The 26,715-nt window shown below is 45.5% G+C and overlaps 1 protein-coding gene across 3 annotated transcripts in view; it reads left to right on the forward strand.

The window, feature by feature from the left end:
* cora (erythrocyte membrane protein band 4.1 like coracle) overlaps positions 1–26,715 on the forward strand; it is a 63,280-nt gene that overhangs the window by 25,860 nt on the left and 10,705 nt on the right. For 2 of the 3 annotated variants that reach the window (XM_075873708.1, XM_075873709.1), the window contains exons 10-15: positions 1,293–1,465; positions 1,793–1,977; positions 2,857–2,973; positions 11,373–12,104; positions 13,799–14,347; positions 24,976–25,149. In XM_075873708.1, the coding sequence (XP_075729823.1) occupies positions 1,293–1,465; positions 1,793–1,977; positions 2,857–2,973; positions 11,373–12,104; positions 13,799–14,347; positions 24,976–25,149 (1,930 nt within the window). The remainder of the gene's footprint in view (positions 1–1,292; positions 1,466–1,792; positions 1,978–2,856; positions 2,974–11,372; positions 12,105–13,798; positions 14,348–24,975; positions 25,150–26,715) is intronic. The other variant, XM_075873710.1, reaches the window with a different exon arrangement.

Consider the following 26,715-nt stretch of genomic DNA (forward strand, 5'->3'; position numbering starts at 1 on the left):
TGTTCAAAGGAAGTTAGAACAACTTTGACTAGTAGCAGGATTTCACTTTCAGCAGGATGGCAGTAATAACCATTAAAATACGTAACATTTTAAAATTTATTATACCTAGAGCATATAAGCCGTCATAACAAGCTTTCAAGTTTAATAAAATGAATTGATTTAGGATAATATTTTCATTTAAGGGGACCATCTGACTTACAAGTAGACATAAATTGAATTCACTAAAAAAGCTTATTGCCTCATGTATTCACCGCCACATGAATTTTTAGAATCCGTCCAGTACGCGCGGAGTTTCAAAGATTTCTCACATGCTGCAAGTGCATTTTCTCTTTTCTTCCCAACGAAAGCGCTGGAAGCTAAGCAGGGGGGGATGGCACAGGGAAAGAAAATATGCCATGCGTGCTTTCTGAGCTTGTGGAGTCATCTGCCGAAAGAAGGAAGCAATTTTCAGCTGAGTGAGAATTTATTGTGGATCGCATGCCGCTTGCTGCACTAAAATATTTAGCTTGCGTGTCCTCGGTAGCGTCGACTACCGATCGGCAGCGTTTTCTGACAATGCTTAAAAAGTGTTGCGGGCCCCTTTAAATTTGTTGGGGTGCTTCACGGCAGAGCGAATTTCTTCTGAATAAGTGTTTTCACGGTTCAGCACTTCTACACTGCAGTGAAACCACCTTTACAGGCGGTACATTTGAATTCATATGCATCTATTTGTTCCTTGCAAATACTTTGAAATTTCCACTAATTTAAATTTGAATTCCAGCAAATTTGAATACCCTACTATTCGTTCGAATATTTGATTCATTCAAGTATTTGCACAAGCCTAGTAAATACTGATCTTACGTAACTGATCAAAACAGAAAAGCCAGAAGAAAGCAAAATAGAAGGAAGGATGCTTGGAATGGTTTAATGGCTTCTCTAATTGAGATACACAAATAATTAATGAAAGGGCAAGGAGAAGTGTACGAGAGGGCAGCTTGCGGCATGTTGGCATGACGGAAGCTTCTTTCTTTATTAATTTTATGTAAATCTTTCTGTGTTTGCTGTTACATGGGCTTTTGCAACAGCAGTATTGCGCCCGTCCTGTCCACAGTGTTCTTCAATGGTGTGTGCGCCCATTTCCTCCTTGTCTTCTTGCGCTGTTTTTTCGTTTAACATGTCTCCCACCTAGATGTTTGCATATGTGTGACCAGCAGGCTCAAACAAAACATATCAGTGGTGCCTTTCCCGGATAAATTGGGATTTGTTGTCTTATCTGATCTGCTTGAAATCTCCTCTCTCTGTCTCTTCATTAGGCTCATGTCACCGGAACCCGCGGTGAAGCCCCGGCTGTTCCTTCCCCGGTTTGGCTCTAAGTTCCGTTACTCTGGGCGGACCCAGTACCAGACGAGGCAGGCGAGCGCCCGCATCGACCGTCCGCCTCCTCACTTTGAGAGGACGCGCAGCAACAAACGTTTCTCTTCGCAAAGTGAGTGCCGAAATGCACACTAAAGGCGAGGGTGGCGACTTCATATTAAAAGGCTGTTTCTGAACTGTTATGTCTGGAGGAACGAATTTAGCGGTTGGCTTGCTTAGCCTTCAAAACTTTATGTTGGAAGTTCGCTTCTCAGACCTTCAGTAACTTACGTGATGGAACTAGAGTGGAACCATGTCCATGATGGGGTGATAAGATTGCCTGGTTTTACTAAGTAATGTTTTGGCTATAGGTGTGCCAATTATAAATTGCAAAAAAATGCATGAGTGTTGAGCATGAGACGAAGACGACAAGTGTCGCTGCTTTTCTAAAATGATGCAGCTCTGACGTACCCATTGCGACCGGCTGTATCGGAGGAGAGCAAACGTCACACGCTGACAGGCGCCCTTCGCCGGTCGCCCAGCGAGGAGACTGCGTCGGCTGACGTCCCCCGCTTTGCCACCAAGGCCTCTCCCGAGCAGGCATCGAGCCCTACGAACGAGGCGCCACCCAAAAAGGAAACGAAGGTGAATGGGGTCCTACCATTGTCGGTTGTTTGCTTGCTATCAATGCAAGAAAAAGTAGAGCTGTGCGAATAGCGAAATTCTAGGTAATTCTAAGTGCAGGTGTCAGGTCTTAAAGGTGCCCCCCCTTTCTTGGAGGGGCATTACATAAGGGATAAGGGGTGGAGTTTTGTTTGGGTTAACAATATGCAGTGACCACAGTTCTTGGTGTTGAAGATGATCAATAATACGATCTTGAAAGGCAGTCTTGAAAGGTGTGAAGTGAGTTCGAGTATTGAAGTGCGAATGTAAATGGGATTGAATATTTTTTAAATATTTCTTGAACATTTTTCTAATACTTCAAAAAAAAAATGGCAGGGAAATGGAGTTGTAGAGGATTCCTAAGACTATCTTTATAAGATAGCAACTTGAAAGTGTTTCTTCTTTTCACTAGGTTGATTAAGCGCTTGCTGGGTGGGGATTCGTAGTTGTGTTATCAAGAATGCAACCAAAATTGTTGCAAACAACACTTTGGTTGCGCCAAATCTGCCCCATAGACGTCAATATACCAAAACGTCTGAAATTATGGTTGCTAAAAATTTTCTGCGTCTGATTTATAAGTCTTCCTGCCTGAATTTCAAGCCTGAAATAGTGATAAGACCCCACCTCTACAGCTGTATTTTTCACGTTGGAACTGGTGTTTTCTCGAATCGATAAATTTGCAACGGTAGGCGAGCTTGAAAGATAGTTTTGCCGCAAGACGAATGGGATGAGGTGAAGCATATTAAAAAATTATAAGTAGAAGGGGTCATTCTTAATGGAACGTTGACTGCGTTTGTTCATGTGCATTTAATAGCTTTTGCAGCAATAAGCAACCAGTTTTCTCTCTCTCATTGTGTGCAGAGGACTATCCCAGTTGGGGGCGTGGCTGTCATGTTGCCCATGGACACCAAGAAGGATCAGCGCCTCAGTCTAGAGGCCAAGACACCGGAAGACAGGAGTCCCCTTCACGAAGACGGGGTCAGTACCTAGCACCCTCTTTTGTTTGCTGCGGGAGTCTTCTGGTCATTTCTAAATATGTTCTGTGTGCGCTTCATAGCCTTTCTTTATAGCATGCAAAGGACAGGTGGTATGACGGACTCCTCGCTTAGCTGGGCTGTGGCAGCATTTTTCAGATGCAATGGATTTGTTTTTTTTTTGCAGGCACGAATGACGATTCTTAAACATTAATTCAAATCAGTTTGTGCACTAATGATGCCGAGTCAAATATGTGTTGCGTGGCCTTCCAGTAATTTTTGTACGGTGCACGATAAATTGTGAAAATTTAAATTTTGTAGCTGTTTCGTCGGTTCAATAAAGCGAGGGAATTTTCGAGCGCTCATCTCTTTTCAGCTGTCAAGTCATGTAATTCAGTTTTAAAACAGTGGTTTGTCGGGTGATGGTCACTTCCTTAATTAAAAGGTGTTTGAGAGTCGTCCATATGATATCGGGGATTGTTCAAGAAATGTTGGAGTGCTGAAAACTTTGAATAGTGGCTGTTCAAATCAGAATCCGAATCGAATAGTGAGAGCTTAGATTTCCTGCGTAAAATTTTGCGACATCTGTGCACTGACCAGAGGGTCGTGGGGTTGAATTCCTGGCATGGTGGTTGAGTTTCCATAGTAACAAAATGCAATAGTTTCATGAAAGATTACTTGTCACATAGATGATAATGGTTGAAGAGCACACAAGACATAGCCTTTGGCGTGCCATTGGGCACATCTGTTTGCAAAATGTTACTTGATGTACTACCAATTAGCCCACTGAGCCATCCTTGTGAAATGTGCAATTAGATTGAGGTGCGTGTAGAAAGATGGCAGGTGGCCGAAATTTCAAGAGCTTTCCTTTCTGTCCACTCTGTTGTCCCTCATTAACATAAAGTGGTCTTAAGACGTAAAACCCCAACAAATATTGAGGTGTTAATATGCGCACGATTTGATTTCAGGAAATATCGAGTACTATGCACATCTTGTGCTGATTGGCAAGTTCATTAGTGATAAATGGGTGAGGGAACAAATGACAGCACATTGATAAAACGATGTCATGTTTCAGTCATTTGTGTAACTGCGTGGGCTGATTGGGATTACATAACTCGATGTCCAAATTTTCAGTTATGTTTCTGAACTGCATGGTAATGTCGCAACTTAACTCAATGCCTGAGCAACATGTTGGCCGTGAGGGATAGAGTAGATGCTGAAAAGAATGCCTCCCTGGTCCGTTTATTAAAGCGTACAAAGAAAGAAAAACAACAGTAAAAACAAGCCTGCCCTAGATTTCCTGCCGATGCTTTTGTTTTGCAGCACTTTCATCTTATCTGCTTCGTTATTGGGTAAGTAAATGAACTGACCTCGGATGCAAGTAGGAGGCCATGAACACTTGATTACGGACAATGAGTAGTAACAGTTTGTGTTTTAGATTGATTGATTGCTTTTGGTAAAATTCATCAAGTAGTGAATGGCTGTAGCTTTTGGAGTCAACTTTTATTTTGAAGTTGTAAGTTTGTGTAGTGACTTTCGCACGACATGCCAATGTAGTTCGATTTGTCAGATGTCTGCATCAGCGCTTTACCTACATTTAGACAATGAAAGTATGCAAAGAGAGCAAGGCCCGAATGAAAATGACATAGGCATCTTTTTCAATGCAGGTCTGTGCAGGACAACTTTACGAAATAAGAATTAGCAGTATCGCAAACCTCAGATGCGTAGAGGAGACGCTGTTAAGTGTGCAAACGTAAAATCTTTTAGTTACTCCATCTTATGTGGCTTTCTAACATTGATAAACAGTGGAGTGTTGTTCACTTAGTGGTAGTCAAGTGATAATGAATATTTTCTGTGCTACTTTTCTTGCATTTAGTGTAGCTCCTACTTGTAACCACGGTAAACCGTGTTTGAGTGATTTATGTTAATCTTTCATTTTATTAAACACATTTATGGGCACCCTGATTTGACACAGTGTAAAATCAACACATTGCAACGTGGTCATGAGTGCTTCTACCTGCCCAGCTATTTGGCTCACGACAAAAATAGTCATCAAAAAGCAATCAGTCAAGAACATGGGGTCTCTCTTCTTTCTTTTTTCTTTTTAGGAGCGATTTTTTGGTTGTTTAAATATGTGCGGTTTGTTTCGTTTGGGCCTTCATGGTGTTGGAAGAGCGCTTCTTGATCGTCTCGGCCAAGGTGTTTCTTCAGGCATCGCCATTGTCGCACCTCATAACACCAAGCATCCTTCTTGCTTCTCTAATAAAATATGGCTGTAACTGTCCCTCAGTGCATGTTAGGTGGTATGGTGCTATACCTGGCTGCACTCTTTATAACTGTCATCAGTCATCTTGACGTGTCTAATAGTTCGTTTGCCTAACAGCGAAATAGGCCTGTGCGGTAATGCCTGTTAGAACAAAGCCTTACGAAGAGCGTCATTTGGAGCACGAAAGGCAATGCTGCACGTTGTAATGCATGCTGGGAAGCATGTCATAGGGGACAGGAACCCCCGTGGGAGAAGCATTGGTTTTCAGCAACGGATTTGTTTCTCGCTTGACGCAATAGTTGTCTAGCAAAAAGTTTTTTTTTTTTTCATATCACGCTCTTTACCAGTGCCTCACACCCGTGATGTGTGTAACAATGTCGTTGTTATGTTTTTTTGTCTCATCCTTTGAGCAAATAACCAGCAGTAACATAAAAAAGCAGAGTTCATAAGATGCCCCCTGAACTTTGACAAACCTGAGTGCCTTTAAGCAACAAAAAGAAGTAAATATTGACGTATTTCTTTTGTCCTTATCAAACTGAGATATGCACTTTCTTGATATAGGACCTCTGTTTAGAATTACTGTACTGGAATATGTTTGACTGCTGCTCCCGTTTACACCATTTCTCAATTGCTGAAAACCTCCGTTAGGTGGAACATATTTTCCTCGTTTCTTCAAGTTCCATCTCGTACTATTCTACTGCAGTCAAGGATATATTGTGTTGCAGTGTAAACGATGAAGCCTCGTCTCTACTCTCTGTGCCCATTATTGATGCGGGCATTATATATGACATAGTTCAAGTAATAACTTTGCTGTAAGCGAAGATTCGCCTCTATTTCTGTGATGCCTCCCATACAATAAGGAGATTCCAAATTATCGCCTTAGACATTGCGCTATTTCATGTTACAATTTAAAGAATACTTTCCTATACTTGCCTCTCATAACTATGTTTTGAGCACATGAAGTTTTTCAGCTGTATTGAGCATATTTTGTGCTCATAAATCTCAGTTTGTGGGTTTAGTAGCCCCGAAAAAATATCTTTTAGAGCATTGAAGTACATATAGCTTTACTAATAAGTTATGCAAACCAAACGAAAAAGGGAGATTTTATGTGGTCAATTTTGTCAAGTGGTTGCAAAGATATGGTTAGAAAGCTAAGTTTGAAACTAAGTTATGATCTGTTCGACCCCGGGCTGCTCGAACTAGTGGTTTTTAACCTCCGCTACGTCGTAACACCCCCAAACCTGATGGTATTCTCGAGGAATCATTTTGCGAGGGATATCATCACTTTATCACTCGCACAATTTCGTGTGACAAGCTCCCTGGCTCAATTCCGTGCCTGTGATGCTGGTTGCCATCACTTAGTGTGTTCAGGGTCGAGCCATACTAAACCTTAATTTCAGAAATGTAGGCTGTGTACACTGTCGTGTTTTATTGCTTAGCTGCACGTAATCTTGTAACGGCAGTCACTACGGAATTCCTAGCCAGTTTTTAACTCATGGCGGCTGCATATTCACAATAACAGCCATTTGGCTGCAGCGCATGCAATGCCACAACAGAATGAGGAGTCATTGGTGGCTTTGCCTTTAAGTTGTCGTACCTGTTTAACTGTAACGAGTGCTTGCTTGGTAATGTCTGAGCTGCGATGAGTACAGGTGATTGAGAGCAGACCTGTGCAAAACTGAGCACATATTACAGCGCCATAGCTGTCCCAGAAGACTTGTTCGTGCAAATTATTAAAGAGCAGTATTGCCTATGTATGTACCACTCGTTAATACCTATCCATTTCTCCAAGTGTGGCTGAGGATTCACAGAGTTTCCTAAAATTATTTAGAGGGAAGTTTGGCACTGCGATCGTTCAGCGATCGTGGCAATAACGGGTAGTACGTGGATTTGCCTAGTCTTTGTGCTTGCCGGCTGCGAGCGCACTTGTGGCCCTGTTAATTGCAGTGTCTCAGGTTTTGTTTCTCAAAGGAAAGAACGAACCATTTTGAGCTTCGTGACCGGATATGAATTAGTGTCTACAAAGGTGTTAAGGCGGCGAAGTGCAACTTCCGAACACTTGCTGATTGTCGTTTCGTGACAAAGCAGCTCCAAGCCGCGCGAAATCAAACGGAGCCGAGAGTACAGAAATTAGGCAAATCCACATACCGTATAAACCGGACTATAGGTCGAGTGGAAATATAGGTCGACCCCCCAAGTTCAGGTTACCGAAAAAGAAAAAAAAAAAAGGAAAACAACCCAAAACTGCCGAACCACATTTATTTGCGAATTGGGCGCACCCCATCCCGATCGTCGGAGCTCCCCTCTACCACCATCGCAACTGTCGCATTGTCGCACCATCGCATTGTCGCACCAACTGTCGCACCATCGCATTGTCTTGCGTTTGAAAATGACGAAGGGCGGAAGCTTTCTACCATCTGCCGTGCATGCCAGCATGACGGTGAAGCGCGACTGCTCGTTGCCAGTGGACAGCAGTTTCACATCCGTGGCGCCGCGCTGCGTGATCGTGGTCGACGAAGGCATGTCAAACCACATGGGGGTCTCATCGGCGTTGTCAATCTGCCCCATCATGTAGTCGTTCTGCTCCCGAAGCCGATTTACGAAGCGCTGAAAGTTTATGAGCTTGTCCTCGAACTCCTCCGGCAACTTTTGACAGATGGATGTGCGCCGCCGGAGAGAAAGTCCTTTGCGTCGCATAAATCGACGCACCCAAGAGTTCGGTGCACGAAATTCTTCTCTCGTGAGCCCAGCTTCCCGAGCGAGTTCCACGGCTTTCTTGCGAATGGTATCCACGGTCACTGGCAGCGAGCGCGCACGAACTTCCCGCACAAAGTCCGCTAGCTTATCCTCCAGCTGCGGATGAACGGCACTTCGTCCACAAAACGACATTTTTCGAGGATTGCACATCTGCAGCTTCCCTTTCTGCGCCCTCCAATAGCGCACGCTTTTTTCTGATACACCAAAGCGGCGCTGAGCAGCCATATTCCCGTTCGCTTCTGTGAACTTAACAACATCTAGTTTAAACGCAGCTGAGCACTGCCTCCTCGCACCGCTAGACATATTCATTGAGCGAAAAAAAAAAAAAAAAAGGGCCACTAAAAATGCAGTGCAATGTCAAGCGGAGCGAAAACTCGGAACAGATCAGAAGCAAATCACGAACACAAAGAAAACAGACTGTGATTGGATTTGGCTGCGGATATGGCCGCGTCTGGCTTCACAAGCACAGGCAAGCAATATGTTGCCAGACAGCGTTGCACTTTCGGCTAGACATCGCTATATAGAACGAGGGGCGACTTTAGCTTATTATTTTATTGAAATAATCTCGACTTATATTCTGGTTTATACGGTACTACCCTTTGCGCTCATGCTCGTTGAAACGCTGTGGGTTGCAGCTCCCACAGACACTGGTACAAATGTTCCCTGTAGTGTACGAATATAGGAAACTTTATGCAAGGAACAGGGAGTGAAGCAATACAGAACACAAAGAAATAAAAAAAATTCTCTAATTGAGACTGGACAGAAGCATGGCGACGTGACCTAACTATTTTGTTTACTGAAGTTGGAGCACCTGCACTTTCCTCAAGTAATAAACCAAAGGCAGGCATTTCAGATGTGGGTGTGTGCTCTGGTGGCAGTGGTTGCATTAATAGATTGTAAGCACTTACAAAGGGCATGATGGAAAAAATCTAGACTGAGTCAACAGTTCCTCCTTGGTATCTGTGGTAACACAGTTTTCTGAATGAAGAAATGCTAAAAGACAAGAGCACTTAAGTTTTCTTCTTTATTAGGAAGGCCTTGCTGTGCAGATCGCATGGGACGTCACGAGGCCACTTAATCCGTACCCACTACAGCTTTATGCTTCTATATGTACTATCAGATAGAAAAGAAACAGAAAAAAAAAGGAAAATTGGGATAACTTGAGGAAGATTTGTTAGGTTACCCTGCTTTGTACCTTCGGGTCCTGAATGCTAGATATTGAATTACCGAATCACAGTTTGTACCTTTCTGGAGCGTACTAGGCACATGCATTTCATTGTGTGTATGTGTGTATGGGTATGTTGAGAGGATCAGTGACAGAATTTTAAGGACATTTTGACTGGGTATGCTAAAAAGATTTTGCTGTACCAGTGTAAAACATGTAGTGTAGCTTGCTGTACCAGATTTTTCTGTACCAGTGTAAAACATGTAGCTTTAACGAGACTGGTAATTTGCAGCTTACGTTCTTTGAATATTCGTCTGCTGCAATGTGCAGACTTGGCGTATTAAAGGGTATTGTAGGGTCGACCAACAAAACATGTAGTTTTTTATATTTCATTAAAAAAAAATTATATTCTGGGTAGGAAAGCCGTGCATTGTGGAATGTGTAGGAGTGCACCATGACACTCAATATTGGGGTGAAAGTCCGTGCCTCCTCGTGGATGCGAGAGATTTTTTTACATGTTCTTGTCCATTATTGTTTCTGCATGCATGTCTTTTTTGATAGTCAGCATGGCTGGGTTCATCAAATGTATGCTTATTTTCTTCTATTAATTATAAATTTTCTCGCCAATGATTTTATTATGGCATAGTCATTGGCTTACATTGTGAGCACTATCCGCAGGTTTTCAAACTTAAAGGAAGGCAGTTTCTTGAACATTTTCTAGAATTCATATACCTTTTCTGAGAAACAATCTGATTGATTGTGCTGACATTTTCTCAGATTTTCTCATTTTCTCAGATTTCTCAGATCAACAGTCTGAATCTAAAACCTTGAAAATTGTGTGCACTTTGTTATTAAAAGAAAAAAAAAAGATTTATTAGAAAGTCTCCTTTATGGCGAGTGACAAGTGAGCACAGTTTTTTACTTGTTAGATAAATGAAAGAACCCATTCTTACAGGTTTGGAATAATACCACTACAGTCAAACCCCTTTATAAAAGACAAATGGGTATAAGAGGCACCAGTGTGCCTACAGTAAAAAACGGATTGATAAGGAAATGCATGTGAGGTACCCTGCTTATAAGATACATCTCATGTAAAAGACAAGAATTACTGCCCAGAGGATGTCTCTTATAAAGGGGTCTAACTGTATGATGTCAAGTTAGCATGTTGAATTTCAGGGTGTTGCTCATTTTCGTTGCTGAGAAAAGGTACATTTTATTTTACGCCCCATTTGAATATTTGGTACTCATATACAAATATGTAAGAAAACCTACAGGGTCAAAATTACCCAAAATGGAGGCCGAAAGCTTTCTTATCGAACACCCAAAATTCCACAATAGAATATGTAACAGTTCCTGAGATGTAAAGCTGCAATTGAGATGACCCATTCATTCTGCCATACTTGCGATAGTCCCTTAACTACGTCAGAAGCGGACATCTTGCTGCCCCAGAAGCGTAGAATGTCACAGGGTCTTTTGTTTAGTCTGGCTCGCAGTCTCTCTGTGTTGCTACCGTAGAGAATATTCGGTGCATTGACTCCGCACTGATATGCAAATTTGAGAAACCACTATGCCGGGGCATTGTTCACCGCAGGGCTCCATCTCGCGTCAGCTGTGCATTACTTTTGAATGCTGCATTGTGTGTAGATGAGCGAGCATGTGTGTGGTGGGTTTGTTTTTTGTCCCACTGCCTTCTGCTGATAAGGAGCCAATCTCCGAAGACAAAAATACGTCAATGGTAGCGTTAAGCCTGTACTAAGCTTGCACGTTCATTCGAGCACTTAGCGAAACTGATCTAGTTAGAACTGTTCTGGTAGCTGGCTTGATTAGTTGTTTATCTCCAGTGTTCCAGTTGAACTACCTTAGTCCGTAGAGCGCTGCCAAATCTGCTGGTGCTTGCCCTTGCCTGCTGGGCAATGCTTGGCGGGAGCACTCGCACCTTTTTTTCTTTCCGTCATTAGCGAGCGACACGTTGGCGTACGCGATAGCTCTTGGCAGTTTGCGAATGCAGCGCGGACACGCCTTCTGCATGCACGAGCCTCCCGCAGCGTGCCTGCTAACATCCCTTTGTATTTTCTCTTTCTTTCTCTCTTTCCCTCGCCCCCTTCTTTCCACATGCACGCCTTCCTCTCCTAACGTCACCGTGCTGTCTGCATGGCTGCCCCGACGGCATTGCGATCTCCCACACTTCGCGACCGACTTCGGCGCCACCTCTCAGGCGTCCAAGGAAACCCGCCCCACAAGTGGAGTCGAGATCACAAAGAAGGTCTTTCAGACTGCCTCAAAGGCTGTCGAAGCCGTGGCCGCGAAAGCTGCGCCAACGGCGACATCAAAAAGTGGCGAAGGTAAGGTTCTTCACGTTGGTGGTGGGGAGCCAAGCTTTAAAGTGGACGCCAAGAAGGTGGCTCTGGGAACGTCTCCGAAAGAAGAGCCCCACGTCAAGAAGAGTTTGTCGGGCGGCGGCGAGACCGACGACGGAGTGCGGGTGATTTGCCTGGAGGACCCCGGCACAGGCTTGGTGCGCGAAGTGTTCGTCACCGACGATCGTGTGCCCACCAAGGGAACGGCACCCGGCTTGAAGGAGGAACGCCAGCTGCGGCCGACCAAGTCAGAGACGCGGCTGGAAGGGGGCTTCACCGAGAAGAGCATACGTGACCAAGACGTTACGCGGCTGGAGCTGTCGCGGTCTCGCGAGAAGTTAGTGCCGCTCGCAGAGCAGACGCCACCCGAGGGGGGCGCCTACCGCAAAGGGGCGGGTGGCGCTGTGGCGGCACAGTTTTGGCCTCCCACGACGGGGAAAGGTGCGGCACCGACTAAGTCGGGTGGGGACACGATGCAGGAGGAAACCGTCGGACCTGCGGACACCAGTACACCGCGCCCAGCAGGCCGAGGACCGGGTGGCTTCACTGCAAGGCAGTCGGGCCCCTACACCAAGGAGTACACATATCAGGTAAGAAACGTGTGTCTCCGAGGTTCCAGCTGTACGAAAGAAAAAGGGCTGTAACTTGTAAATGGAGCCCATTCTAGTTTCTCAACACCTTGAGCTTGTAGTGTGTATGATGTGAGGTTAGCAACCTCAATTTGAAATGAGGCTTCTTCGTGGTGTACCGGCGTCGACTTGGCTACAATGTACTAGCGTCGCTAGCGTGGCTCTGGCCTCTTGCTGCCGGCCGCACGCAGCTCAACATGGCATGTGTGTTCCTTTCCTTATCAACTGTGCTCAAGAGTTTCCTGTCAGGAAAAAGCTTCGTCGTTATCGAACTTGCTACAGATATCGCATTTGCTATCTCATCCGTAGATTTAAACTTTTACGACTTTATAACATGAGCTTTTGCCTTTTGCATCACATAAGCTTGGCGGGTTTTTGTCATAGTTGATTTCCCGGCCGTGCACGCTAACATTTTATCATGCATACTGGTCTTGTTCAGTGCTTGAGTACGATCTTTTCGACGCCCCCTCATCATTTCATGTCTTGGCCAAATTTCCGGCAACAACATCCCGAACGGCTGGCTAAGCCTAGTCAGTGTCGTTTACATTTCAGTAGTGATCGCGTGCTATCTAAGTACTGGTTCGGTACGGAATCAACGAAACTCCTTGTGATAGCTGGACTTGAAGGAAAGGGATACATATCATTAATGAAAATGAGGGTAACACTTGTAACACTAGAATGGGTGTTCGCATTGCGATATCTTGAAATCGGGTGCACGCCTGTGAAGTCAAACAATTGGTGTCTTTCAACGCACGAAACTCTGAACGTGATTCGACACAGTTTCTCTGTAAGGGGCATAGTAGAGGCTATCTGAGTAGTTGATGAATTTTCGCGATAGTGCTTTCTTTTCCCGTACCCCTCCCACCATATCCTGTTCATTTCATTGACAATGCAGGTCTTTGGACACAAAACTTTTTTAACATTTGGAAATTTAAATGGTTGTAAGCACCACACAACGCATGCTTCGATTCTCGGACATGTGAGGCTGCATGTTCAACACGTTTTGCACAAAAGCGGCTCTTGAAAAAAGATTGTTTTGATTAAAGTGTGGTACCTCTTATAGTGTGGATATTGGCGACTCCGGGAGTTACGTTATAAAAGGTCTACACCATATATGCCTGGTACATGCCGTCAAAAACCAAAATGACGTTGCCAGGTGTCATTCCTTTTCATGCCATTTTTGGCGTATAAATTGTCTTGTCATGGCAAGAGTTTGGTTATTATTATTGTATAACAGTAACCTGCCAGCTCAAGATAAATCATATTTCGCTTCTGTACCCGTTTAATGCGTGAATCGGTTGATCAGGGAAGGCATTTGTGGACAGCCTGCGTGAGTAGTAATGCAGGCAAAACTTCCACGCTGAACTTTTCTATTCTTTCGCCGCCTTTCCACCAGCAAGGTCTAGTGGTTATGGTGTTCAACCATCGCCTTGTCGGGGGATCGAATCTGGGATGCAGCGGTCGCGATTCAATGGAGGCGATATGCTAGAGGCATGCATACTTGTATTTAAAAGCAACTTGAAAAACCGCGGGCGGCCGAAATTTCCAAACACCTCTACTACGGCGTTGCTCATAATGATATCGTGGTAAAGGGACATCATACCCCCCAAATTATTATTGTTATTATTATTATTCACTAGCCTCTCTCGTTTCAGGTCCCAGCTGATGACTCTAAGCGTCCGTACAGCCCGACGCGCGGTGGCGGTTTCAGTTACAGTCCTCCTCCCGTGGATGCCGCCTCCGGTGGGCAGTCCACGTCGCCAACGGGCCGGCCCGGCAGCGGTGACGGAGCAGTGCGCCAGGCCACGGGCCTTGCCTTCACCTACTCTCCCACCAGGACCTCGGGTGTGCCCAGCTGGAACGAGGCGTCCGGTCGCAGCCCCACCGGCCGTAGCCCGACGGGCCGCAGTCCAACCGGCCGTAGCCCCACGAGTCCCAGCGCCGGCATCACCACTCCTCTCACGACCGGGCAGACGGCAACGACGACGACACCCGTGTCGGGCAAGAGCCTGGACTCGCCGTCGTCCGAGTCGTCTGAAAGCAGCCTGGACGAGTATCGGGAGGAGCGGCCGCCGCGGCCATCACGGATCCCTACCAAGAAGGACGGCGCCACCCGCCCCAAGGTGGTGGGCGTGGTGCCTTCGCTGGCAGCGAGCCGTTCGCCACCGGGAGGAAAAGTCGGGGAAGCTCATCTGCAGCAGAAGGTACCTTGCTTTGTGACACAGTGTGTTGCATTGAGGGCAGATTGCGATGTTGAGCGAGTTTGGACAGCCATACGTGTGAAGTGAGGTTACATAGTCTGAAAATCAATTATGCGTTTATTACAAGTGCGTTCTGAAATTACGATGAAGAATTCTAGGAACAGGGAGTGTTTTTTCAGTCAATGTTTCAACAAGTGGTTTTTTATTTCTTGGAAAACGGCAACTGCAGACTTGCTGCCTTAAAGAATTGCCCGCACCTCCCCAAAGGGAATCGCAAGGAAATGCGAATGGGTTTCTTGCGCTGGGAGTACATGTCGTAGTAATTTTAATGGCGTAAATTAATGACGAGACTGGGATTTGTACCATAATCATTTATTTACATATTCATCAGCCAGCGAACGGTGGAGAGAGAAGCGCATGCTTCACTCCATTTCTATATACGTACGAGCGAGCAAGACAGTGATGCGCAGGAAGGAGAGAGAGTGAAGGGCGAGAGAATGAGCGGTGAAGCACTGTATCTACCCTCTCCTAAAATATCTCCACACCCGGGGGAGCTTTGCCGAGCTCCCGCTATGCGAGCGCCCTCACACGCTAGAGCGCAATCCTCCTTTCCACTGCTCCTGCTGCACCAACTGCTCTGGAAGACGGGGATAAGTACCCGCGCCCGCAGATGTTGCTATGGAGAAGAAGTGTGAGTGGAGAGATAACACCTGCTAGTGCGCGGACACTGCCGGATGCCTGACATAGCCCGACTAACAAATGCATTCGCATTTTAAAAAATTCGGCAGATTCTACATACCTTGGGAATGCACTTTATGTGAAGCATGCGGAGGGAAGGTGACAGTGTTGCAATTTTTTCATTGAGCGACAAGTCATGAAATGACGCTAAATATTTGTACAGATGTTGGACGCACAGACATATGTTGAAGAGTTGCAGATTTTTATATTGCTGCAGAGATTGCTCCTACTAATTTTTTTACTAGGAAAACCAACTAAACGCTGTGTGGGTGTCTGCAGTGCCTCGCACACATGCCTCTCGTGCACGGCACGAGCCGAGAGACTGACCTGGTTTTTGTTGAAAAAGTGACACGTGTGTGGAACGCTTTAGCAAACTCGTCTTCGTATTATATCTACTTTTCTGGGCACATGTTTGCCCTTAATAAATCATTGTGTGTGTTTTTCCTCTTGTGTTATGTGACATTTTGGTGGAGGTACTGGCTATGATTGGAAGTCCCCTTGGCGCAAGAGAGAGGAGCCCTGACCCTCAGCGATTGGAGCCTGACAAACTAACCCAAGTACACCAGCATTCAAGCCGCCGCCTCCTAGGTGAGTCATCTGAATTCGGACCACTCCTCAGTGCTCCAGCAACACAGGCAGCAGTGATTGCCAATTCCAGAGCAATGGCCAATGCAGCTTCAACATCTGAACTCATCGTCATCGTGTCTACCCCTTGCTTACCTGAACCCTTCCACGGTGACACGCACGAAGATGTAGAAGACTGGCTGGAGCATTTCGAGTGCGTCGCAAGGACCAATGCTTGGGATGAGGCAAAGAAACTGGGCCGCATGTACTTTGCGTTGGAAGATGGAGTGAGGATATGGTTTCAGAACCATGAAGGGGCAATAACAACGTGGGAAGACTTTCAGCGGCATTTGCTTGCTGCGTATGCCAGCACCGATCGCCGGGAAAGGGTAGAAAATGTCCTTCAATCGAGGAACCAATGCACGGACGAGTGTCGGCATGTATATCGAGAACATGTCCCACCTCATCAAACGCGCCGATCCCAACATGACAGAAGAAAATAAAGCATGCCATTTGATGCGTGGAGTCAAGCTGGACTTATTTGCAGGCCTGGTTCATAACCCTTTACGTGCCGTTGCTCAATTCCACACAGAAGCCACGACCATCGAAAGAGCACTACAGCAGTGTGCCTGTCACTACAATCGGGATGCCAGTAGCAAAGCGAGACAACAGTAGCAAGACATTGAAGGAGCTGGTGCAGTCCATCGTAAAAGAGGCTTTGAAACCTTCTCCAACCGCAAGCCGTGCCGACAGTTTCATCCCTCACATCCGTCATCCGTGATGAACTTTGTCACGCCATTCTTCAGCCGGAACCAGAAGTGCAACCTATTCGACTTCAGCAACCACTGCAGGAACGCCGTGTACCTACGTACGCGGACGCTATGCTAACCTGCCGGGCACAATGTCTCGTTCGCGACTCACGGTGCCCAATCAGCTCCGCCCAGCTCACCTTTTCTCGGAGAGCAGAGAGCACGGAAAAACGAGGTGTTGTGCACACCTGACAGGGCACCACTCTGTTTTCACTGTGGAGAAACTGGACAGCTTTACCGACACTACCCATACCCAAGAGCCAGTCTGCCTGGGTTTTCTGTGTATGCACACCCGCGTAATTGTGAAAGGCCTGTAGAAATAGAGGAGCATCTTCCAACACAGCAATCTCCAGCTGCTAGCTTCCAGCACCAGCCAAGGTAACCAGCACGAAATCGTTATCGATCGCCAAGCCCGCGATATTCAAGTTCACCTTCAAACTCACGAAACCATTGGTCAATGAGCCTGCGTCAGGAAAACTGAATCCAGCGACCTGGGGAGGCAAGGCCGCTGATTTCAGACAAAGCGAAGAAAACGACGACCAGCCAAGAGGAAAATACTACGAGACCTAATAAGTGAATTCGCTGAATGTTTTTCTATGTCGTCAAAAGTACATCGCACACAGATCGGAAAGCACCGAATCATAACAGAGGAAACAACCAAGCCAGTGTATCAACACCCTTACAGAGTTTCGCCGGAAAAACGGGACGTTATAATGAGTCAGGTGCAAGAGATGCTGCAGGACGATGTCATTCAGCCATCTAGCAGCCCGTGGGCATTGCCGGTAGTTCTTATGAGAAAAAAAGACTACATGTTGAGATTTTGTGTAGACTACTGGAAATTAAACAGTGTCACCAAGTGGGATGTATACCTTTTGTCACGTATCGATGATACGTTGGATCGGCTACGGCACGCCAGATATTTCTCTTTTGCTTGAATTGAAAAGCGGCTATTGGCAAACTGAAGTGGATGAAAGAGACCGCGAAAAGACCGCTTTCGTAACACTGGATGGCTTGTATGAGTTTAAAGCACTACCTTTCGGCCTACATTCATTCCAGCGCATGATGGACAGTGTCCTCACGGGGCTGTAGTGGCAGTTATGCCTAGTCTACTTGGATGATGTTGTGGTATTTTCCACAACGTTTGACCAACACGTAGAGAGACTGCGGTTAGTGCTTCAGGCTATCCAGTCAGCCGGCTTCACAATTAAACCAGGAAAGTGCCAGTTTAGATTTGAGAAGCTTTGTTTTCTGGGACACGTAATCAGCGCGGAAAGTGTTGGCCCTGATCCTGGCTGTCGCAGGATTTTCGAAGCCCAGAGACAAGAAAGAGGTGTGTCGATTTTTGGGCTTATGCGCTTGCTACAAACGATTTGCAGAAAATTTTTTGAAAATCGTTGAACCCCTAACCAAACTCACAAAAGACGAAGAATCATTCGTTTGGGGTACAGGACAAGAGGAAGCTTTTAAAAAATTAAAGAAATGTCTACAAAGTCCGCCGATCCTTGCCCACTTTGATGAGACCGCAGACACTGAAGTCCATACAGATGCAAGCAATCTTGGTCTCGGTGCGGCACTTGTGCAATGGCAAAATGGAGAAGAAGAAGTCGTAGCTTATGCCAGCTGCACCCTATCAAAATCTGAAAAAAACTATTCGTTGACAGAAAAAAAGTGTTTGGCAGTGGTATGGGCCATCAGCAAGTTCAGACCATACCTCTACGGAAGGCCGTTCCGTGCCGTGAGCGACCACCACTCACTTTGGTGGCTGGCGAACTTGAAAGACCCATCGGGACGTATGGCCGGATGAAGCCTCAGATTGCAAGAATACTACATTACTGTTGTATACGGGTTTGGGCGAAAACACGGTGATTCTGATTCCTTATCACGCTCGCCACTCAACTCTTTTTCAAAAGAAGACAACTCGACATTTCTCTGTGTAATGGAAGCCTCAAGTATCACGGAGCTTCAACGAGCTGATGCAGAATTGCTCCCATTGATCAAACACCTCGAAGGGCATGACGACTGGGTCCCACGTGTATTTAAGAGAGCATTATCTTCATTCTGTCTCCATGAAAATGTGCTATACAAAAGGAACTTCGGACACAACAAGGAGAAATTCTTACTCGTCATTCCGTTAGCAATGAGGCCCAAAATCCTAGAAGCTTTTCATGATGAACCATCATCTGGTCTCTTGGGCGTCAGGCGGACATTTGCCAGAATTTATCAGAAGTATTACTGGCCCAAGCTGTTAGCATCTGTGCAGCATTTTGTCAAGACATGTCGCTAATGTGAAAGATGCAAAACACACCTCCAAAAACGGCCGGCCTGCTCCTGCCAATAGACCCGCCTGCTCTTCGGTAGTTCTTTTTTCGTAAAAACAATACAGGAATGGAACCGTCTACCGGATGATCTCGTCAATGAAATTGATAATGAATCCTTTTTTTCTTCCTTGTAACAACGCCTATAATATCACTGCCACTAAGAATGGTTTGTTGTCTCGAAGCGTGTGGGTGTTTACAAATGCATGACTGTGACGTTGTTTTCGCTCACCAACATACGAGTGTTTTTCTTTTTCTCTTAAAATATCTCAAGTGCTGTTGTATTTGTTGTATCTGTTGTTTTGATTGAAAACTATATAGTCAATTGTTATGTGTACCTCCCCTACGTAATGCCTTATGGCGATGTAGGTGAAACGTAAATAAATAAAATAAATATACCATTTGAACAAGTTGGAATGGATCTTCTAGGGCCATTTCCAATATCATCATCGGGCAAGAGGTGGATTATCGTTGCCACCGATTACTTAACGCGCTGCGCTGAAACCGGCTGCCTTGAGCGAGAAACGGCAGCTGAAGTAGCCGAGTTTTTCGTGCACAGCATAGTTGTTCGACATGGTGCACCAAAGGTAGTAATCACCGATTGAGGAGCAGCCTTCACGTCGGAGTTGATGCAGTGTTTGATGATAATGACGAACACCAGTCATAGGAAAAGCACTGCATACCATCCGCAAACGAATTGGTTAACAAAACGCCTAAATCGCACCATCGCTGACATGCCGTCGATGTACAATGACTTGGAGCATAAGACGTGGGATGAAATCCTGCCTTACGCAACATTTGCCTATAATACAGCCCTCCAAGAGACCACCCGCGTCACTCCATTTCAGCTTGTCTGTGGTCACATAGTCAATTCAACTCTCGACGACATGCTACCAGTAGACAACGACCTGCAGAGAGCTGAAGAAGCACGCCAGTTTGCTAGGCACAAAATACGTCAACAACAGTTCAAGAACAGGAACTACTACAACCTGTGCCGGCCGCAGGGGAGTTGAGTACCAGCCAGGTGATCAAGTATGGATCTGTACACCAATACGACGACATGGCCTGTCAGAAAAGCTCCTTCAACAGTACTTTGGTCCACATAAGGCCCTGTGCTGACTGAGTGACTTAACTTATGAAATAATCCCGGATGGACAAGAGCGCCTAAACGGCAAAACCATGTGGAGGTCGTCCACATTGTTCGCATGAAGCCAAACCATGAAAGAGAATTAAGCATCTAGCCTCTCGACAACCTCCCGAACCCACGCATCGGGGCAATGCGCATTTCGGAAGGGGAGTAATGCCGCAGAGATTGCTCCTACTAATTCATTTACAAAGAGAACCAACGAGACACTTTTTGGGCGTCTGCAGTGCCTCGCGCATTTTGGTGCAGGGCAGCGCATGCCTCACGGGCACGAGCTCAGAGATTGACCTGGTTTTTGTTGAGAAAGTGACATGTGTGCGGAACGCTTTAGCGCACTCGTCTTCGTATCGTAGCTACTTTTCTGCGCACAAGTTCGCCCTTAGTAAATCATTGTGTGTGTTCCCCCTCTTGTAAAACGTGACAATATAGCTGGCACTGCAACCAGTCAACATTTCATGAACATTAGCGTCTGCTTCAATATAAGTTCTGAGACCTGGCATAGCTCTGTGGTAGAATTCTTGATTGCCACCCAGAATGCTTGGGTTCGATTCCAGCCGGGACCGTGACATTTATTCCTTGCATTAGTCAGGTCAACGCTAGCGCTGTGAGGTTTTTCTTATCGCTCACGCATTAAAATTTCCCATGTGTGTTCTTGTTGTTCCTCAGTACATACTAAATGTTAATCACCTGTGCCACATACCCGCATACTTTTTTTTTTTATTTGAGATTTATTTATTTTTCTGTACGTGCAACAGAAAAAAACGAAGCAAAAGCAAAAGGCTACATAGCCTGACGGAGGCTTTTGCTCCGAAATACAGTCTGGCAAAATAAAATAAAAACTAAAATTAACATGTCATACACAACTTAGCCGAATTAGAGAACATCATTATATACAGATACAATTTGCAAATTATGATCACACATGTAACCATTACAAATATAAAGAAAGAACAGGACAGTAAATAGTAATGAAATACCTAAAAAACATCGCAATATATACAATAGGCGAGGTAAGGAAAGTATCAGGAGACACATACATTCCTAAAAAACAACAACAAAAGGACACAAATAGTGTACTCTAAGCAATTGGGACACAGAAAGTAATAAATAATCCAAATTTCTGTATTAAGTGTATTCAATACAATTATAAAGAAGAAATTCCTTGAACTTATTTTTGGAAGTTTTCTTATTTAGGTCAAGTACGTCACCCAGTTTGTTGAGGAGACTCGGTATTTGGTAATCAATATGTTGTTGACCATAGGTTGTTCTAGTTTTCGGTGTTCTTATACTATGTGTACGGAGATAGTACTCAGCACATCGAGAAGAATCGTACATGGGGTATAGTTTATTATTTTGGATATACAATAATAACTTATAATAATATATTTGGTTTGCTTGTAATATGAGATATTTAGGGAATAACGGACGTGCGCTAAGACCTTGTGGCATACCGTAATATCCCTCGAATAGTCTTAGTACCCTCTTTTGTAGTGTAAGTAATGTTTTATAGTTTTGAGCCGTCGTTGTTCCCCAACATAAGACACAATAACTTAGCCTGGAATATATCAGTGTATAATATAACGCTTTCTTTAGCCAAAGTGGTAATAACGGACATAGTTTGTACATACATCCAACGCTTCTACTTAGATCTGCTGCCAATTTATTTATATGTTCATTCCAGGAAAGGTCTTCCTGGAACCACACACCCAAGAATTTCTGTACCTTGACTTGCTCTAAAGTCTGACCCTCAAAGGAGATACTTAGACTTATATTCCGTGGCTTATTAATGGGTGCAAACAATATATATTTAGTTTTACTCGCGTTTAGCCGCAACTTATTTAGTTTAATCCAGGAAGACAACTTATTTAGATATGTGTTTACAGACTTTTCAAGTTGAGAGATCGATGAACCAGCAAAAAATATATTAGTGTCGTCCGCATACATGATTAACTTAGGAGAATCCGGAATGCTACACAAGTTATTTACATAGACTATAAACAACAGAGGACCAAGTATCGATCCTTGTGGGACACCTTTGTTGACCCTCGCACGGGGAGATGTCTCTTGATTAATAGCGACATACTGATAGCGGTCTGTTAGGTAATTTTGAATTAACCTATTGGCAACGCCACGGACACCGTAGTTATTAAGTTTTTCTAGAAGAACACTGTGATGCACGGTGTCGAATGCTTTGCGGAAGTCAACAAAAAGACCAAGAGTATATAGCTTTTTCTCAAAATTGGTTAGTATCTCGTTTTTAATATTGAGTAATGCAAGCTCGGTGGATTTACATTTTTGAAAGCCAAATTGGGCATCACTTATTACATTGTACTTCGAGAAATTCCTTGTACTTCTGGCACATACCCGCCCGCGGATATGTGCTGCTAACGGGAGGTGTTTGATGACGTATGCAAAGGGATTTCGACATTATTCATGTCTTGACCAGCGTGTCATATTTGTCAAACCATTTTACCCTCCAATGTTAGTGTTTGTTCACGCCAAGTTAAGGGGGTGATCACAAGAGCACACAGACATAAGTGGATGAATGAATAGATGGATGGGCAGACGGATGGACGGATGGATGGACGGACAAACAACACCTGATGTTGTGTTGACTTTTCCAACTTGGGAAAAAGTAACATGAACATTTATGCAGAACACCCATAGTTCGTGAATGCGCGCGTGACCACCGCGGGAGTGACGCCGGGATGGCTTCCCCTCCGTCTCCTGCTGCCCCAACTTCCCCAGCAATGAGGGGGAAGTACGAAGCAAAGGATTTGGCTACGAAGGTGATAATATTGAAGGCGTTGCAAGCGGGAGCATCTGGAAAAGAAGTGATGGAAAAGTTCAATGTGAAGAAAAGCATTCTGAGCACTTAGGTGAAGAACGAAGAGCAGATCATGCAAGCATATGACAGGGACATGATTGGCGACCAAAGGAAGAGGCTTCGAATGGTAGCGCATCCCAAGCTAGAAAAAGCGCTGTTGCGCTGGAAGAGCAGTTCGTGGTGAGTATGAACATTGATTCCTTCAATGCGTCGGAAAGCTGGTTCGAGCGCTTCAAGAAGCGACACGGGCTGGTGTTCCGCAACGTGTGTGGTGAAAGAGGTGCGTTTGACAAAAGTGTTGTGCAGGACTGGCGGTCTGGACTATCGACCAAGCGCCTTTCTATGTACAAGTTGTGCAACATTTCCAACCCTGATGAGACAGCGCTGTTCTATAAGGCTCTGCTTGACAAGACAATTGTGTTTAAGGGGGACCCGTGCATCGGTGGAAAACGAAGTAAAGAGCGCGTGACAGTTCTGGCTGCTAACATGATCGGCACAGAGCGGCTGCCGCTGCTGGTGATTGGGCAAAGCTGTGAAGCCAAGATTTTTTAAGAATATTGAGCAGCTGCCTGTCGACTACTGGTTCAACAGAAAGGCTTAGATGACTGCCGAACTCTTTCAAGTCTGGCTGCGTCAGTTCGACCGCCGCTTTGCGGCCAAGGCTCGGAAGGTGTTGTTCGTGCTAGACAACTGTAGTGCACACACGAAGGTGTCCAAGCTCGAGAACATTGAACTGCTATTCTTGCCTCCGAAGACAACGGCTTCCCTACAGCCGATGGACCAGGAAAATTTTATAGTTCGTGAAAAGCCGCTATTGACGGCAGGTACTCGAGTGGATGTTGCTCTGCATGGAGTCGGGCAAGCAGTACGAAGGAAGCCTGCTAAGCGCAATACACATTCTGACATGCGTGTGGAACAACACACCGCCTGCAGTAGTCGCAAGCTACTTTAGGCATAGCGGCTTCGTGCACGACGCTGCTGATTCGGAGGTGGTGGCTGATGAGGAATCCGGCGAGGAGCAAGACCATCGCTATGTGAGCATCATGCCAGCTGATGTGCCTCTGGGCGATTACTTTGCAATTGACAGCGATGTTGCTGTGGCCGGCACAGTGACCGACAGCGATATTGTCGCGGATGTCTTGGACGGCGAAGGGGAATCGGCTGACGAGAACGTAAGTGGTGCTTACGAGCGTCCACGCCACACTATGACGGAGGCTGCGCATGTGTTGCCTATTTTGGGGGACGTATGCATGCTTTCCTCAGACAGTGTGCGCGGACTAAGCCACCTGCAGGAACTTCGCAAAATTGTGCCTTCATTGCACATTGCGTCTGTGAAGCAAACCGCGATCACAGACTCTTTTGAGAAATGAAATTCTGATGGTGTAAGAGACATTTTTCAAGTGTTTTGTTTGTACTTGCGATAATTCGTACCCTCGGTTAATGTGGACATTTTCTCCAGTTCCGTTAAGTGCGAATTAGCGGGGTTTTACTGATGTTCTGTTTAGGCAGCATTTCTGTTTAACTGATTTCTGTTTACTCAGAGCCTATTGTACTCAAAGTCAGCTTACCAAAAGTCACATGACTCTTATGTGACATGATGTATTTTGATTACAGCATCGCAGGGTTGTTGCTTGGACAAAGCAGGGCCGTGGTAGTGCAACACTAGTGGAGCTATTATCGAATGGTTCATTTCAGCCACTGCTAATTGACTGAAGCTTGAAGATTAGAGTGCCCCTTGCTACTGGTCTTTCCGCAATGTCGTTTTGATGTGATGAAGCTTCCACAACTGTCCAACACGAATAAGAAAAATGGAATGCGCTTCACTGGGGCAAATGCAGCCTCCCGTGATCCGCTCTTGGCCGAATGAATCTCGAGGGCCATGCATTCACTTTTATTCTGTGATCACTTTAGCCCTCAAATTTAGTTTACCCTGGCTTCCCATCGTTTAACGCACCTGCACCATAATGTCATGGATTGCAGATTTTTGCAGCAACTGAACACGCTTTCTTGTCATCTGGCTCTATTGGACGTGTTCAATTTGATGGACTATCCTAGAACAGCTTCCCAAATGAAGGCCAGAAAGGTTCATGGGTAGGTGGGATGTGGACGGGGGGACGTGCAGTTCACTGTAGAGGTTAAGGTAATCTAATTAGTGTCAAGTGAGAGCATAGGCTTTCACCAGTGCTCTGCATAGCGTTGCCTAAAGGGGCCGTCTGCCTGTTTCCTTTCCTCAGGACACCAGCAAGTCACGAATTCCAGGTCTGCCCAGCCAGCAGCCGTCGTGGAGCAGCAGTGCAGACGCTGGTGGCCGAAGTTCCGACAAGTCCGGCATCAGACCACCTGGCGCCACGTCCCCTTTGCAGTCCAAACCTCCAATGGACTTTCGAAAGGCCACTTCACCCGATCAGGTAGGGTCAATCTTTTGCCTCCTTCCCCAGAAAATTTCATACCGCCAGTTGCAGAAATTGTAATGAAAGCTACCTGGTTCCTTATCAACCTCAGCTTTTGGTGGCAATGCCTTTTCTACTGCCGCACATGTGAGGACGTATGATGAGTCCTGAACGAAAGTGCGGGACAATAGGTGACCAGTAAAACAGCGAGGAATTGTGGGGTGCGTCGCCTGCTGCTGGCTTCCGGTTCGAGAAGAGCAGACGACGGCGAACCGCTTTGCCTCTAGCCTCCGATTATTCGGGATTCGCACGCGCGGTCGCCCGTTTATCTTCGTCCTGATTAACCATGGTCGTTTGCTCAGTCGTTGGCTGCTCCAACTCGAGCGTGAAAGGCAAATGCATGCATTGATTCCCATTAAATAAAGAAAGCAAAATGAGGTGGGCCGCGGCTGTGAAGAGAACCACCGCGACAAGTAGACTTTGGGTACCGAACGTTTAAGTCAGAATGTGCGAAGACCATTTTATCACAGGTACATATATATTACGCACTAATAAAAAGCTTACGCATTGATTTGCTGCGATATTATATGGAGAAATAAACTGTCGCGCAGGCGCACCTAGCAAAAATATTATGGAAACGCCCTTTATGTCAACGAGTTCTACACTTGACACCAGATGTGATGATGTGCTCCTACTTTGAAAGTCAATTTCAGTGTGGTCATGCACCAGATTTAATCCTTCCATGTCATGTGTGTTGTTTGTGGGGCGTGGTGCATGGTGTACTCTTCTAAGTCAAATATTGAAGCTGAAAGTTCACATAGTTTCTGAAATGTGCTGTCACATTAGCGCATAATGTCTGACTGCAGCAGTGGAGCGCTGTTTCTCATTCCCGTACATGATTCCACATGTCCATGTGCTCATTTAAATACATCCTGTTGAATTTACACCACTCAATCCTTGCATATTTTCTTCTCAGATTCGTACCTTTACTCCAAGAAAAGATGCAATAAGAAAGGCTTATTTTCATCCTACAACACCACTCGTCATTGGGCTTGTTTGCGTTTCCTTTCTTAAAAACTCGGTACTCATGATTCTCCTATCATGAATCCTACGTGGCTTGGCAATACTGGTGTACAGCGGCAGTGCTAGGAAAGGCATGTGTGATAGATTGCAGTTATTGTTTCGAGTTAAAATGACACTTGCCAAGGGGGTCTAGCGGCTAAGGCACTCCGCTGTCGACCCGCAGGTTGCGGGATCGAATCCCAGCCGTGGCGTTCGCATGCTTGATAGAGGCAGAAATGCTTAGGACCCCTGTGCATAGATTTAGGGAAAGAACCCCAGGTGGTCGAAATCTCCCGAGCTTTCCACTGCACCGTCTCTCACAATCATGGTGGTTTTGGGACGCTAAACCCCATGAATTATATTACAGTCAAACCCCTTTATAGGAGACACGGATATAAGAGACAAATGGGTATGAGAGACACCTCTGTCCCTACAGTAAAATACAGGTTGATAAGAAAATGCATACGAGGTATCCTGCTTATAAGAGACATCTCGTATAAAAGACAAGAATCGCTGCCTGGA

Source organism: Rhipicephalus microplus, chromosome 9 (assembly GCF_043290135.1).
Source record: "Rhipicephalus microplus isolate Deutch F79 chromosome 9, USDA_Rmic, whole genome shotgun sequence".
NCBI lineage: Eukaryota > Metazoa > Arthropoda > Arachnida > Ixodida > Ixodidae > Rhipicephalus > Rhipicephalus microplus.